Source organism: Nyctereutes procyonoides, unplaced genomic scaffold, assembly GCF_905146905.1.
Source record: "Nyctereutes procyonoides isolate TBG_1078 unplaced genomic scaffold, NYPRO_anot_genome, whole genome shotgun sequence".
In the NCBI taxonomy this organism is placed as follows: Eukaryota; Metazoa; Chordata; class Mammalia; order Carnivora; family Canidae; genus Nyctereutes; species Nyctereutes procyonoides.
The window spans coordinates 5,873,184-5,889,379 of NW_026575044.1; the positions used below are offsets into that span (position 1 = coordinate 5,873,184).

At 39.3% G+C, this 16,196-nt stretch overlaps 1 protein-coding gene across 1 annotated transcript in view; it reads left to right on the forward strand.

The window, feature by feature from the left end:
- The window catches only part of WDR64 (WD repeat domain 64), a 134,405-nt gene that overhangs the window by 41,912 nt on the left and 76,297 nt on the right, over positions 1–16,196 (forward strand). Inside the window, exon 9 of the mRNA XM_055324510.1 lies at positions 9,768–9,847. Within this exon, the coding sequence (XP_055180485.1) occupies positions 9,768–9,847 (80 nt within the window). The remainder of the gene's footprint in view (positions 1–9,767; positions 9,848–16,196) is intronic.

Sequence of the window (16,196 nt, forward strand, 5' to 3'; positions counted from 1 at the left end):
CCTCTTGGTGTGGGAGGTGCCTTGGTGCCTTCTTGATGACCTCAATGAGGCCTCTGATCCTTCTTCTCCCCATTAGCTCTAATTTCATCAGGTTTCTCCTTGACTTCCTTTTCTCCCTCCATACCTGGACCACAGGTTCGGCATCTGAACTCATATCTCACTAGCATTCTTCTTGTTGTGCATCCCCATCTGCCATGCAATCCCTTCTGCATGCACCAGTCAGCAGAATCCCAACCTTTCTGCTCAGCAGAGCCCTTCGCCAAGCCCTTCGCCTTTATAGGATCTCAGACTATTCCCAGCTTCAAGTCTCTGTTCACTCTCCACAGATGTCCCATCCTGCATGACCACAAAACCCTGAGGCCTTTGGAGTAATTCCCAGCACTCCAGGTCATTAGGAATTTTCTGTATCCACACTTATCCTTGATCTTTCCTTTTGTGTTAGAGGTTGAAACATCAAACCTTCGATCGTTGGCCTTTAATTTTTTTGACTCCTTCTCTAGGATCTTGCTAATCTCAGTTTCTCCCACTCTCTCACTTCTGCCTGTAATGCTCAAGTCTCTTCTGATGTGAGTAATGCTTTTCTTGATGTATAATCTCCTGTGAACTATCATACTACACCTCTTTTGGAAAAAGTATTCTGTACTCACTATCTCTACTACCTTGGTGTTACTTTTTATCCCTATAATCCTCTTACCCTGTAGAAGGGACTCTCAAGTTGGCCAGTAATGTCTGCATTGTAAAACTGATGGAAACTTAACATATCAGATAGCCTTGGGGCATTCAGCATTACTGATCTCACTCACCCTGAAACTCTATTTGGGAAGCAGTGTTTTCTCCTTTTATTTTACTTGTCTTTTTCCTTATGACTCCTCCTTTTGTGTCTGCTGTTAAATGGGGTTTTCTCTAGAGTAAGCCTAGCCAACTTTAATTCTCACTTTCTAGGCACTTCTTGGGTGATGTTCCTCTTCTCTAGCATACTAACACGTATATGCTGATAAAACCCGAGTTATTTTGAATTTTGAACTTAGTATACCTGCTTACCATCTCCACTTGGGTATTTCATAGCCCCTCAAACTCATACATTTATAACTGGAATTAACTCCCTCACCTCTGAATCTATATCTTTTTTAGGACTTTTAATTTCTGTTAATCCATCAAATCATCCTAGACAGAAATCTGGCAACTGTTTTGCCAGTGACTGTTTCCTTTCCCTCAGTGCCCATAAACCAATAATCAACAAATTCATCTCTATTCTCTTACAAACACTTGTTGAATCTGTCTTATCTTCTGTATCTACAACCCCCTAGACTATTATCTCCAACTAGTGTCTTGTCTCAACTTTATCCCTGCCAAAATTATTGTCCATTAGTCTCCCAGAGTATTCTTATGAAGATGATATCCAACTACCTCAATACCTTTCACGTTTCTCCACCCCCTACTATAGCAATTCCATAGTCTGGTCCTGCCAGTGTCTCCACCTTGTTCTCTTCTGTGCCTTGTACTTAGGTTCCTATAACTCTGAGTTTGTTGTTGTTCCCTGGATACCCCATGCTAGGATTTTGTACATGTTTGATGTCTGAAATACTCTTCCTACTCTTCCTCTCTTTCTCTTCCTTCAACCTCTATAATCTTTTTTTTTTTTTTTTTGGAAAAGAGGGAAGTTTTTTGTTTTTAATTTTCTCCAATTTTATTGAGGTATAATTGACCCCATAAATCCTTTAATAATCAGATGATACCAACTCTAGGAAATTTTCCTAACCTTCTTCTAGTACTTCATCTCCCAAGTCGGTTAGGTATCATTTTTGTGCCTCCATCTTTTTATTTATTGTCTCAACTATGTTTAAGGGTGTGTCTTTCCAAGACACAAAGCTTGTTGAGAGTTATTAATATATCCAACATCATCTAAGTAATTGTCCTATAACTTGAGCAATTTGATGACCCCAGAAGAAGTTCTAGAGTCTGAATCTCCATTTGTTTAGCAAATACTTACTGATGAGTTACTACATTCGATGCACCTTTCTATGTGATGGGAATTTAAAGATGAATAAGACTAGGTCCTTGATCTTGAGTCTAATGAGGAAGAAAACAAAAAGATTCCCACAAAGGAGGATAAGTGTCATGATATAGATATTAGAGAGGAACAGAAGAGACTTCCTAGAACATCTTACACAGGATTTTGAAGGGAGAAAAACTGGGGAAGGCTTCCTGAAGAAAGCATCATTCATGCAAACAAATTGCATGAGAGTGGATAAACAGCCATATTAAGAAGTGGCATTTTCAAAGGTATAGAAGTGAAAAGAAAAAAAAAAAAGAAGTGAAAAGAAATTGTGAATTCTAGAAACTCTAAGTGGTTCAATATGATTGAAGCACAGAAAGGGGGAAAGGTTAAGAAAGACGAGGAGGGACAAGGACAATATGACAAGGCCTGCATACCAGACTGAAGAGCTGGAATATTAACCTCGGAGCTATACAAGCTATTAAATGCTTTGGTCAATAGAATGGGCAAAATGAGGTGTTTTTTGACAGATTGCCCTAGCACCGAGATAGAGAACGGGTTGAGAAAGGAGGAGTCAGATTGAAAAGGAGGAGGTGACTGGGAAGATGGGGTAATAGTTCAGAAAGGAACTAATGAGAGCTTGAACTTAATCAGTGTAAGTAAAAAAGAGGAGAGAATAAGGAAGCCCAGGTGGCTCACTGGTTTAGCCCCGCCTTCAGCCCAGGGCCTGATCCTGGAGACCAGGGATTGAGTCCCACGTCAGACTCCACGCATGGAGCCTGCTTCTCCTTCTGCCTGTGCCTCTGCCTCTCTCTCTGTGTGTGTCTCTCATTAATAAGTAAATAAAATCTTAAAAAAAAAAGAGAGAGAGAGGGAATACATTCATTTTTATAAGAAATAGTGACCTATTGGATAAAAGGAATAAAGAGAAGAATTTAAGTTTCATTTTTCATTTGCAACAATATTTATGGCATGTGTATTATAGTCCAAAAATTATTCCAAGAATTGATATAATGGTATGCAAAGAAGACTAACTCTCTCCTTTCCTCAAGCACATATTCTAGTGAGAAAGACATAATCCAATAAATGATACAAATTTAGGAAATTAAGTAGGGTTACCAGATAAAGAGACTGGAGGCAGTATTTTTGATAGGATAGTCAGGAGAGACTGCTCTGGGAAGCTAACATTTGAGCCAAGAGCTGAATGAGGTAAAGATCAAATCATGCAAGATCCAGAGGAATTCTTAGAGCAACAAAAGGCATCTGGGAGGACTGTTTGCATGGCTGTGCTGTTCACTAAGAGAGAATGTGAGTAAGGGAATAAGTTTGCAATGAAGAAAATGAGTTCTAATGTCACTTCTGACACTTATGTTGGCCCTGTGGTCTTGGGCATGGTACCTATCTGAACCTCAATAACCTCATTAATGAATGGGGATAATACTTTCTCATCTCTGGGACTTCTGTGCTGCTCAAATAAGCTCAGTTGAGAGAAGGTTCTTGAAAACTGTAAAGTATTGTAACAATTAAAATGTTTATTATTTGCTTATAGTCATTCATGCTTTTTCACAAAGAATGATATTTAAAGAATCAAAATCCATAATAATGACAATACTGGGGCAAAAAGAAAGGTACTAGTCCTTTCCTTGGGAAACGAGGTATCATGAGGCCCCTATTCCCATTCTCTAAGCATTATGACTTGTCATTCAAGTGGTGATTCTTGGGTTAGGTTTTAAATAAGATAGTAATCTTTTTTATCTCATTTAGATGTTATACCTTCTTTTTGTGAAGGAAAATAAGCCCTTCAACTAGCATGATTCTAGGCAAATCTAATTCCTTTTCTCCCCCCAGTGGAGCAACCTCCAGAGGAGGACTTAGTTGTTCACATTCTCCTTCTCTTGTTTTTTTCCTTTTTATCATGTATCTCAATCCATTTTTCCTGTGCATGCGCACACACACACACACACACACACACACAGGCAACCATTCTATTGGGTTTAGTATATCTTTTTGTTTATATGTTTCCTTCAAAATATGTATATATGTATGTATTTCTAATATGTATAATGGTATCATAGGGAATTTAAATTCCCACTCTGCACAGGGATCCACAGATTTGGTACTTAGTAGTTGTAAACACTTAGATTAGCTAAGAGGTTTTATTTTTCAAACTAGCCAGTACTTTCTGGTCTTTGCTCTGAAAAGCATCTATTTTGCAGGAGTCAGGAGTTTGTCTTTGAGCCCAATTCTGAGCTTCCTAGTATTTACCATAATGCCTGGAACGTGGTTGATGATACATTCAGCCTGAGGGAGTCAGGAGACGGAGGTAAAAATATTCAGACAGCCTCAGCAAACGGTGATCATTGATCTATTCAGTCAGATTCTGACTGAGCTTTTCAACTATTTCCTTGGGCCACTCTCCTAAATCTAGAAGCTAAAGAGATTTCTCAAGTGATACAGTATAATAATGTTTTCCTGAACTGCCAGTTCCACTGGAGAGTCATCTCAATAGAAGGAGAGTCGGGTCCACTTCATCTCTAGATTCAACATATTCCTATTTCTGCAATTTCCTATAATGAGTCTTAAGTTGAACCAGATGAAACTGCAATTATACTAATACATAATTGGCCAGCTGTTAAAATGGGAGCCAGCACAGCTCCCAAAAAGGCAGGAAAAAACTCCTCTTGAAAAAAATTTCCATTTCAAACATGATTACCATTTTGGTTGTAATTTTGTATGGTAATTTCACAAATGGAGTTTCGTACCAGCAAGGAAATGAACATCTGCAATTAATTATGCCATGTAAAGCAGGTTGGCCTGTTGCAAGACAGAAGTTGAACCTTTAACCCTTTGATAGCTTGACAATTTCTCAGGGATGAACAGCTATTTAGCATTAATTTTTCTCAGTTACCCAATTCAGTGGCAGGTTATTATATTGGAAAGTGTATGGTACCCCCACAGTAGGGTTGCTACGGAGTCAGACATACCTGGTTTCTGTCCGAGCATTCTAGCTTTGTGACCACTGAACACCATGCAAACAATACCATTAGCTCTTCTTTATCTGTTTTCCTGTCTTTTGATGGGAATGAATATACCTAACTTATAGTCTTATAAAAAGTACCAAAGTTAACTCATGTGAAGTGCCTGGCTTAATGCTTGGCATAAAGTTAGTACTCAATAAGTGTAAATTCCTTTTTTTGTTCCCTTCATAAAGATACTGAAATGTATCAAAAAATGAATTTGAATACTGAGAACAGGTGGAGTGATTGTAGAGCTGTTATGGTTTGGGCTTCTTGCTCCTGCATCTAGAGTACATAAAACCCCACGGACCACATCCAGCAGGCCACCTGTTTTTGTAACATCTGCAAACCAAAAATTATTTTTACATTTCTAAATAGTTGAACAAATCAAAAGAATAATAGTTTGTGACCCATGAAAATTATATGAAATTCAGATTTCTTTGCTCATAAAGTTATATGGGAACACAGCCATGCTTGCTCATTTATGTATTATTTATGGCTGTTTTCATGCTACAGTGGCGGAGTTGAAAAGTTGTGACAACAGAGCCCGTAGGCAAAGTCTAAAATATTTATTATATGGTTCCTCAAAGAAAAAGTTTGCCAACTCCTGATCTAGAGTTTTCTGTTACACTCTCCCTGTGCCCCTTGGGGGCACAATATGGATCCAATGGTAGGTAATAATGCAAAGTGTGGACCACTTAAAAAAATACCTTAATGTAAGGCACTTTGAAATTTCTTACTTCACTTCTTCAAGGAGAAAATAAAAATGACTTCTTCCTCACTCCCTGACTTCACTTCCACCAATGACCCCCACCCCTAAGGAGAGAAAAGATAGGACACACCTCTTGCTCAATGGCCCTTCTTTATCAATCAATCACAGGAACCGGAACCAACCCCCCCACCCTGTGCCTTTTTGTGTGGGCACCATCTTACAATGGGTAAACTGCCCTCGTGGTGTAGCATGAACCTTGAGTACCCCTTTAACTTCCATCTGACTAACCTCTTCTCTCCCAGGCTTGCATTTGTGTGACAACAGCCAGAGACACAGGCAGAGGGAGAAGCAGGCTCCATGGGACTCGATCCCAGGTCTCCAGGATCACTCCCTGGGCTAAAGGCAGGTGCTAAACTCCTGGGCCACCCAGGTGTCCCCAGTTAGGGCCTTTTGACACTAGAGTAGGTTTTTATTTTTTTGTAAAGAAATTGTTAGAAAATATTTCCTTTCAAAAGTGCTGTTGTCTTAAGAGGACCAGGGAAAACTTAAGAGGGAACTTTCCAGAATACATTTCTATTCTCTGTGACTATGGAAAGAGGTATTGTCAATCAGGTACCCATTTCTTAAGGATATTCAAACAAATATTTATTGGGAGCATTCTATGCTCAAAGTACGATGGTATCTACATTTTATTTTCTATGGAATGGACTACATGGCCTACCTTGTACATGAGACTGAGCCTGGTGCCATCCTGCTATGAGGGGTGTTTACAAATGAGGGCTCACTGAGGCACCCTGGCCACTCCTAGTCCCTCTCACCCACCACCTCATCCTTGAGGAGGAAGCATGGTGTGGAGGACCTGGGCTTAAGCCCAAACACCAAACCAAATACTTTCCTGCATTGTAAGATATGAGTAGGAACACTCTTCACTCTTTAGATGTAAAATGCTATAGAAATACTAGCTGATATTATCATAATAGATTTCTCACAAAGGTTTGATTTCTTAGAACACTTTGGTATGTACCAGTTAGAGTAAGATATACCGAATACTAGAATAAAAAAGCAGTCTATTCAAAGTCATGCATTTGAATATGTATATAAAATACCCGTGAAAAACAGTTCATTTTTTCAATTTTTCCCAAGTTGACATAAAATATAGCTTTTCTAGTTGAAATAGTTTTATTTAAAGGTGCAGTTCATTCATTTGTAATCCATCTAATTATGAAAAATAAAGAGTATAATTCTATTGGGCAAATATTTAAAAACAAAAACCAAAAATGTTAAATGCTAAGTATGTATAAGTCCCATTTCACATGCTGAGAAATTGAAGAAAATCATTGATAGATTTTTTTTTCATGATCAACTAACAGGGTATCAAATGGTTATTTTCCTGTTGTCTTGGGATTTCAGCTAAGGCCCATTCCCAAGAGATATACTGAAACATCCTCAGAATTATTACAAGGTGGTCAGACGAGTCCCATGATGACCCTTCTGCCATTGTCAATCCCCAGCAAAAAGAGGACAACTAGCAATTCTAAAATAATTGCAAAGAAAGATCAAGGAACACAGCTGTGGGACTAATGGGGAATGTTGGGGTGATTCAACTGCCTTCTCTGGGTGGAAAGTGGAGCTTGAAGAGAGAGCTCCCCCTACTCCAGGCCAATTGAGGACAGCTTCAGGAGAACCAACTCCAGGAGAACCTGCTCCAAAAGAGCCAAAAGTGGGGAACCTTGCTCATGATGACCAGTACTTGCTTCCCCATGGAGAATTCTGAAGGCAGGCTGGGCTGCATTATGACTTTAGTGGTCCTGGGCATTTGCTTCAGAGGTCTCTCCCACCATAATACTATCAATATTACATATTGCTTTTGATACGACTTTAAATATTTCAATATTTTTTTCCTGTTTTAGAAAAAAGTCAATAGATTTTCATGGTTTCTGAAAATTTTATTTTTTTTCTGATGTGAGAACAAATGAAAACATTTCTCATGACACTATACTTACATTTTTTCCCCTTCTGATTTTAAGAACAATTAAAGCATTTGCATAGGACCCTGAAAGTACTATAAGCCCAAGGCACTGTGCCTTCCATGCCTAATGGACGCCTTCCTCCGTTGCTGGAGGGACCCATGATAGTAGGGAGAGACTGCATTCACACTGACACTGTTCCATGTGGTAAGCCTGCGTGAATGTCCTGTGAGACATAGTAAGTATCTTAGTAGAAGGTGTGCTATGGGAGCTGGCCCAAGAGGCCATGCTCTTGGTACAAGGTGATGCAGTAAGAGGCCATGTTTGGAGACAAAGGTAGAAGAAGATTATACCATTCCTGGTTTATAGTTAAGCTTAGCTCAACCAGCTATAGTTACCAAGTGTGTCGTTGGAAAAACTTGAAATGAGTCCCTAGTCAGATCTTTCTACTTCTTATCTAGGACATTTAAACATTTTCACAATTCTAAATTCTGACTTTAGATTTATGTTACTACATTGAGGCTTTTCATGAACTCTGAGAAAGAAAGAATGAGGAAGTATTTTATGTGCTGATTTGGAAAGATCTTCAAGATATAATATTAAGTGAAAAAACAAAGAACAGAATGATATATGCTTCCATGTGTGTTTAAGAAAAAAAGGAAAGGAAAGAACACACATGCATCCAAGGTGAAGAGGAGACAAAAGCCACCTGCTTTCCTTCCCTCTCCTCCCCTCCCGGCTTCAGGGTCTACTTACCTCCTAGTCTAGGACTCTTTCTGGTGTCCCCTTTCATAGTAAAACATCTCCTCCTTTACCCTATCTGGTCAGATGCAGTAACAGCTCTCAATTATTGCTAGTATCTGAAGACAGTATTGTTATTATCCCATTTAATAAATTCTGAGGCACAGTGATGAACACAGGATTTAAGCCTACACATTTTCACTTAAGCCCAGGCTCTTTTAAGTCTAGCATGGCACTACTCATGGATATTAAGTTAACACTCAAAACCTATATAGTAAAATTATATGATAGGTGCTACAGGCTGTAGGGAAGATAACACGGTACTAGGAGAGAGAATAAAACAAAAGACACTACTTCACTAGTGGAGGCAGTAGGGTAGAGTTGAGGCAAGGCTTGTGAAAAGGCTGCATTTGAGCTGACACTTCTGGGAGGATGGCTGCTAGAGGCTGGGATCTGGGGCCAGCATATCCTGGGCCTGTACAGAATCTCCTGAGTGGGGAGAGTGCTCAATGCAGCCAGAATGGGTCTGACTAGAACTGCCATGGCTGGGTCACAGCATCAGAGGAAAAAAGGAAGGCATGGGGCCAGCCTGGAAAGGTGATAGGGGTCCATCCAGGGCCAGGTGGGCCAGGTAGGCCTGTTGGGCCAGATGAAGGAGCTCAGCTCCTTTTGGAGCATCAGGAAGCCCATGGAGAAAGTGTTGTGCTCTAATTCAGGTTTTACGAAGATCACCCTGGCTATCACATGACTGCAGGATTTGAGATAGGAAGGTGGACAGAAGAATGGATGATGGTAGAAGCTAAGAAGTTAGTAGTTTATTGCAGAAGGTCTGGTGAGAGGGGATGGAGGCTTGAACCTAGACACTGTAGTGGGAATGGGAAGAAGTGGCCAGATTTCAGGTATATTTTAGAGGTAAAATCAACAAGACTTGACAGCAGGTGGGATGTGGGTGATGGGAGAGGAGAATGTGTCCAAAGGCATTCCTGGCATTGTGTGTACCAAACGGACTCAGTTAGCCATCCACTATCCTTCCTGGATTAAGAATGATCAGTCTCTGCCCATCCTTACCACCAGCATAAACACAACCTCAGGGCAGAGGACTGGATTTCCTGTTCAGCAGAAAGAGTACACAGTGCTGTGCTAATATCACCACACTATGGGATAAGTAGACTGTTGGTCAGTGAGGATTTCTTCCTTACTTATAATATTTTCTGTGGGTAAATAGATTTATAACCAGCTTAGAAGTGAACCAGTTGAACATAACCTATGTATAAGCTAGAATTAGCTGTATAAAGAAACACATAGAAGCTTTACATCTGATTTGTGTTTCCTAGGCCTGTCAGAGAGTTTTCCATGCCAAGAGGAGCAAACACTTTTTGTTACTGTACAAAAGCAAACGTGATTGTCACTGGAGGTAAGGGGACAGTTCATGCTGTACAAAGGTTTTCTACTTCACAAACAGTGTTCTCCTTGATTAATATAGTGATATGGTGGCTTCATAAAGTTAACAGAGTTTTACTCCTAGGGAAAACCTTTAGACAATTAAAAAATTCCTATAAAGTTAAATCTGTCAGTCTTTTTCTTTGTGCCTTCTGGATTTGATGGCACACTTAGAGAGTTCTTCCCTGGCCCCAGAATATGTTATAAATTCTACTGTATCTTACTTTTTTTATTGCTTTGTTTATAGTTTATCTTTAGATATTAATCTCTCTACAAGTTATTTCAACATGTGAGAGCATGAGATCCTAGCCTCGGGCCACTATATGGGCTTTAAAGGAGTCTTGGAGGCTCTAGAAGCCTAAAGACACTTCCATGTCTATGTGCATTTTTCTGCAGAGATGGCCCTAAATTTTATCTAATCCTCAATGGGATCTATGGCCAAAAAGGTAAAAGGCCAATCTTTTAGAGTTAGCAGAGAAGAAGCCAGGGAGAGAGCCTTGAAGCATGTTACCATTTAAGGGTTACATAGGGTGGAACATAAGACAGGTCGTGGAGAGTATGATGTAAGAAGCTCAAAGGGGAAATTAATGGGAAATATCAGTGAGGGTGACAAATATGAGAGACACCTAACTCTGGGAAACAAACAAGGGGTAGTGAAAAGGGAGGTGGATGGGGCATTGGGGTGACTGGGTGATGGGCATTGAGGGGGGCACTTAACGGGATGAGCACTGGGTGTTATACTATATGTTGGCACTCAGACTTGTCATCTATAATCCTGGGGTGCTAATACAGCAGGATGGCTTTGAGCATGGACTCTGGATTCAGACTGTCTGGGTACAAATCCTGGTTGTCTTTCTAGCAAGTTGTGTGGCCTTGGACAGGTCACTTAATTCCTTTAAGGTTCAATCTACTCTACAGTGGGACTGATAATAGTACCTACTCAAATATTATTATGAGTCAAACAAATTGGAATAAAGTACTTAACGCATAATACGTGTTCAATACAAATTCACTACTAATAATATTAACAATAACAAAAACAAACATACTTCATATGGTGGTGCTTAAGATTAATTGAAATTATGTATGCCTGGCACATAGTAGATTTTCAGTAAATATTAATTCGATCCATCTGCAACACATAGGCAAAGTCATTTTGACAAATGTGTGGAGGTTTTGTTGGAATACAATGAAATTGGAAGTTCCAGTTGGGAGGCTGTTCTAGAAGTCGTGAGTGAGGAGGCAAGGGTCTGAATTATTGTAGGTGCAATGGAAAAACAAAAGAGAGAGCCAATCTCATGGGAAAGAAATTAATCATAAAACCTGAAGCTAGAATGACATTGGGATTAATAAGAGGGATCATCCAGGTCCCTTGCAAAACACAGTAGTCAGGGACACCAACCCCCTCCCTCCAACAGTAGAAAATCAATGTATAACTTTGAACTCCCACAAAACTTAACTACTGGGGATCCCTGTGTGGCGCAGCGGTTTGGCGCCTGCCTTTGGCCCAGGGCGCGATCCTGGAGACCCGGGATAGAGTCCCACGTCAGGCTCCTGGTGCATGGAGCCTGCTTCTCCCTCTGCCTATGTCTCTCTCTCTCTCTCTCTCTCTCTCTCTCTCTCTCTCTGTGTGTGTGTGTGTGACTATCATAAATAAAAAAAATTAAAAAAAATTTATAAAAAAAAAACAACTACTGATAGCCTCCTATTGACTGGAAAGTCTTACAGATAACATAATCGTTTTTTAAAAAAAGATTTTATTTATTTATTCATGAGAGACACAGAGAGAGAGAGAGAAAGGCAGAGACATAGGCAGAGAGAGAAGCATAGATAACATAAACTTGATTATGTTATGATTAACACAACATATTTTATATATTCTATGTATTATACACTATATTCTTATAATAAAGTAAGCTAGAGAGAAGAAAATGTTAAGAAAGTCATAAGGGAGAAAAATACACATTTACAGTTCTGAAGTGTATTTATCAAAAATTAGTTTGTGTACAAGTGGATCTACGTAGTTCAAACCCATGTTGTTCAAGGGTCAACTGTGTAAAAATAGTTATACTCTCACTTCACACCTGGATAATCTCCCCTGAGGACATAAAGCTAAAAATTTTTCCAGTAAACTATGCATTTGAAGTTCATATTGAAATTTGTTCAGCTTTGGGCCTTCCACAACACTTACTTAAAGCCAGCTTATGGTTGGAATATTATTTTTAAGAAATTACTTAGTAATCTACTGGAAAGCGAAACAAGTAAAAACAATGCACTAAAAGTTAGAAGACGTGGCTTTAGTCACAGCCTGGCCACTAATCAACTGTATGATTTTCAACAGTCATGTAATTTCTCTTGTTGCTCACTTTCCTTATCTAGTAAAATGAAGAAGTTGGATCTCATACATTTCTTTTTATTTTTAAGATTTTATTTATTTATTCATGAGAGACACAGAGAGAGAGGCAGAGACACAGGCAGAGGGAGAAGCAGGCTCCTTGCAGGGAGCCTGACATGGGACTCAATCCTGGGACTCCAGGATCACACCCTGGGCTGAAGGCAGTGCTAAAACCGCTGAACCACCCGGGCTACCCTGGATCTCATAAATTTCAAGATCCCCCTTGACCTTAAAGTATCCCAATTTTGTTGTTTAAAGAAATTCCTGTTCATTGGGAGATAAATTAAAATATCTTTTGGAAAATTTGGAATCCCGTTTGCCAATTAGATGTTACTCAATATATAGTCAGAGCTTTGTGTACTCAGAAAAATGAGGCATTAATAGTCCAAAAACTTCTAAATTTCAAGTAAAGACATCAAGGAAAGAAAGCAAGGCATTTGAGTTAGAAGTCTGCAGAGCAGTATGTAGGAGTCATGGCTTGGACTGGGAGCAAGTTTCCTGGTGTCTGGTAGTGATGGTTCTAAGAACGAACAGGGATCCACATCTGTAAGCTGTGCTATTTGAGATTATCTTTTAAAGAGCTCCACACTGAGGTCTATAACACATAAGGAAACAAATACTAAAATTACATGTTTTCAGAAAAAGAAATGGTGTGCTTGTATTACAATTTCTTGATACCCATTGCCCTTTGCATAGTTGATGACAGTCATGGTTTATTCCTTGTGAGAGAAAAGGCCTGGACCACTCTTCAGGAGGAGGTGGGGTTGCTCCAGGAATGAGGGAAAGAGCACAGTGGTTGTGAGAGGAAACAGCAAACCTGCCCTAGAATCTAATTGCAATGGATGCTGCCCCCAGCAGGGCAGGTCTTCAGTTCTGTGAAAATAGTGGCCTTCTATCCTCCTTCAACTCAAACCCTCCACAGGAAACCCTCTGAAAAAGCAAAAGGGCACAGTTAAAGTGACATCTGATTTCTAAAATCTGAAGACAAGTTGTGACATTAATCCCAACCAAGTCCTTTGAATAGCCCTTTGTCCTCACACATTAATAATGCAAAACATAAGAATTGACTGGCTTTCATATATTTTGTAATCGTAAGCATTTTAATCATTTCTGAGAAAAAAACATGTCTATGGTAAAGTTCTGGGACTCAAACCATTTTAGTGTATATAGATTAAGATATTTGACCCTCATCAACCTCAGTGGTCATTATAGTGTAAGCTAGCCAGCTACAGCTTGAAATTTTATTTTTCTAGCTCTCTTACAAAACAAAACATTTGCAGTATGACTAACAAGCAACTAATACTTTTTCAAGATGCAAAAAGTATTAAATTGTCACAGTTACAGAGCCTCTATTAGTAGAAAATGCAATTCTTCAGTGACTAAAAACACGTTTTCCTCAGGAGAATACTCTTGTTGATTAGTGACTCAGCCAAGCCCATTGCTAAATGTACTGTATGTACCAGCTGATGACTCAAAATATACTATGAAAGCAACTTTGTTAGGCGTAGTTGAATGTGTGAAATATGCAGGGACATTTGATGAGCTTGAAAACACAGAAGTTCTTGCAGGGCGGGTAGAAAAAGCCAAACCAGGACAAGGTACTTACAAAAACAAAACAAAACAAAACAAAATTGCAAATTTCCTGAGCCTTATTTTGGTAACCATCAAGAATTTGTTTTTCACTCATAGTTGTCTCTATTGGGCATTTTAAGAGTTAAACTCCTACTTTGGAAGGTCCAGTGTATACAAACAATTCTCTGCCACCCAAGATGACTTGGGAGCTCTGCATACATCTGTTAATGTTTTATTCAACAAATATTTTTTGCACAACTGCTACAGATGAGGCATCATGAATTCTAGAGATCAGGTTGTATTTTAACCTTCAAGAATTCAAAATTTAATGGTACAAATAAGACATGCTAATACACAGCTACAATAAAACATGGAGCATGAGTCAACAGATTCATAATCATAATACTAACAATACAGATAAAATATTATAGGTATTTAGAGCTTAGTATCATGTCCCTTTCTGATCATTCTGGCTCCAAAAAGCCACCACCCAGACTATATGAGGATTCCATTGTTATCAATGGAAAATAAGCAGCACTGGACAACCTCTGGTCACAAACAAGAGGAACCCTCTGTAAAACTGGTTTCCTTCATAATGCACACTGGACAAAGCTCTTTGCCGCATTTCTCAAGTGGCAATCTTCTATTGTATCTTTCTTCTTGTGGCATGCAAGTCACAGGTTTTCCTCTGGGGATAGCCTAACTTCATCTTCCAGGAGTGATAAGGTCCATTTTAGGAGACGATCTGGCCAACCACCTGTAGGCTGGAGTCTCTGGTTCTGAACATACTGGAGTAAGGTAAGACCTCTCAGTCATTGCCAATGGAAAGCAAATACAGGCAAGATACTGCATTATCAGAATTCTTCAGTATGAATCATGTAACTGATAATCTGGAGTTTCTCTCATGACCTTTATAATTCCAGAGTAACCTCGCCCCCCCACAGCACACAATCATAAAACTTTAGAGTTGGAAGGAATCTTGGGAGATCAAAATTTTACAGATAAGGAAATTGAGGCTCCAGGAAAGAGAATGATTTGCCTCAACTCATCATGTGACTAGTGAGCTAGGAGAACTGAGTTCCAGTCTTTTCTCTTTGTTCCCAGCCCGTTGCTCTTCCCGGGGACCCCCCTGCCCAGACCCCCAGGACCACTGTAATCTGGTTCACACAGTCTCTCTCCCTCTTGCTTTTCTCTCTGCACTGAGTCAGCTCATCTCATCAAGAGTGAGGCATTTGGATCCACTGACTCACCAGCTGGGATAAGGAAAGAAAATCCTATCTTTATATGTGGCCTTATCTAAATCCTGGTTAAAAAAGAGAGAGAGAAAGAGAGAAACTAAAATAAATGGAAAATAACAAAGCAATAAGGAATTAACTCCTTATGAACCATAGCATATCATGCATAGTATTAAGTCCTACCTTCAGATTTGAAATATTGTCTGTGACTGCTTACTTTCCCTCTGTATCTTTTATGCTTGTCTTAGTGCTACCACTAGATTACAAATGCCTGAGAGCAGGACCCATGTTTCACACATCTTTTTATCAGTTCCTCTCTCTCTCCCCCAGACATTTTATAAAATGTGTTGCACATGGCAGGGACTTTGAAGAAGAAGAGCAGAGTAGGAATAGTCAGCTCGAGGTCCAGGAACTGCTCAGATTATCCATGGATGACTCCATTTAATCTCACAATAAGGGTATGACATGAGCTCCAGTCATCCCCATCATATATACAGATAAGGAAACCCAAACACAGAGGGATGAGGTCACTTACTTAAAGCCATAAGGCTAGTGAGTGATAGAGCCAGGTTTAAAATCAAGGTAGACTTTCCCAAAATAAGGATTTTTAAAGCACTTCATGAGTGACTCTATTAGCCAACTTATTTACTTAACAAACATGTACTAAGCACTTACTATTTGTCAATCACTGCTGTAGATGAGAAATATAAAGCTCACCAGATAGTGGGCAATCAGATAATTATGCAAACAACTATAATTGAATAGAGTTCAGGCTATAAACAAAATCTGAAGAAAACACTCTCAGAATGGGAAGAAGCCTTAACCCCACCTGAGGCTGGGGACAGTGATCAGGGACAGCATTAGGAAGGAAATGCTGGAACTAAGTCTGGAATAGTATAAGTTTTGGTCTTCTGAAAAAGACTTTCAATAGGGTCAGTATCTAGAATTGCTTTGTACCTTCAACATCTAGCAAAATGCCAAGTGTACAGTAATTTCTCAAGATATTTTTCTTCTTGTTAGTAAGGATAACATAGAAGTTTTAAATTGAAGAAAATATCTTGAGAGAGAGAAAGAAAGAAGAAAGAAAGAAAGAAAGAAAGAAAGAAAGAAAGAAAGAAAGA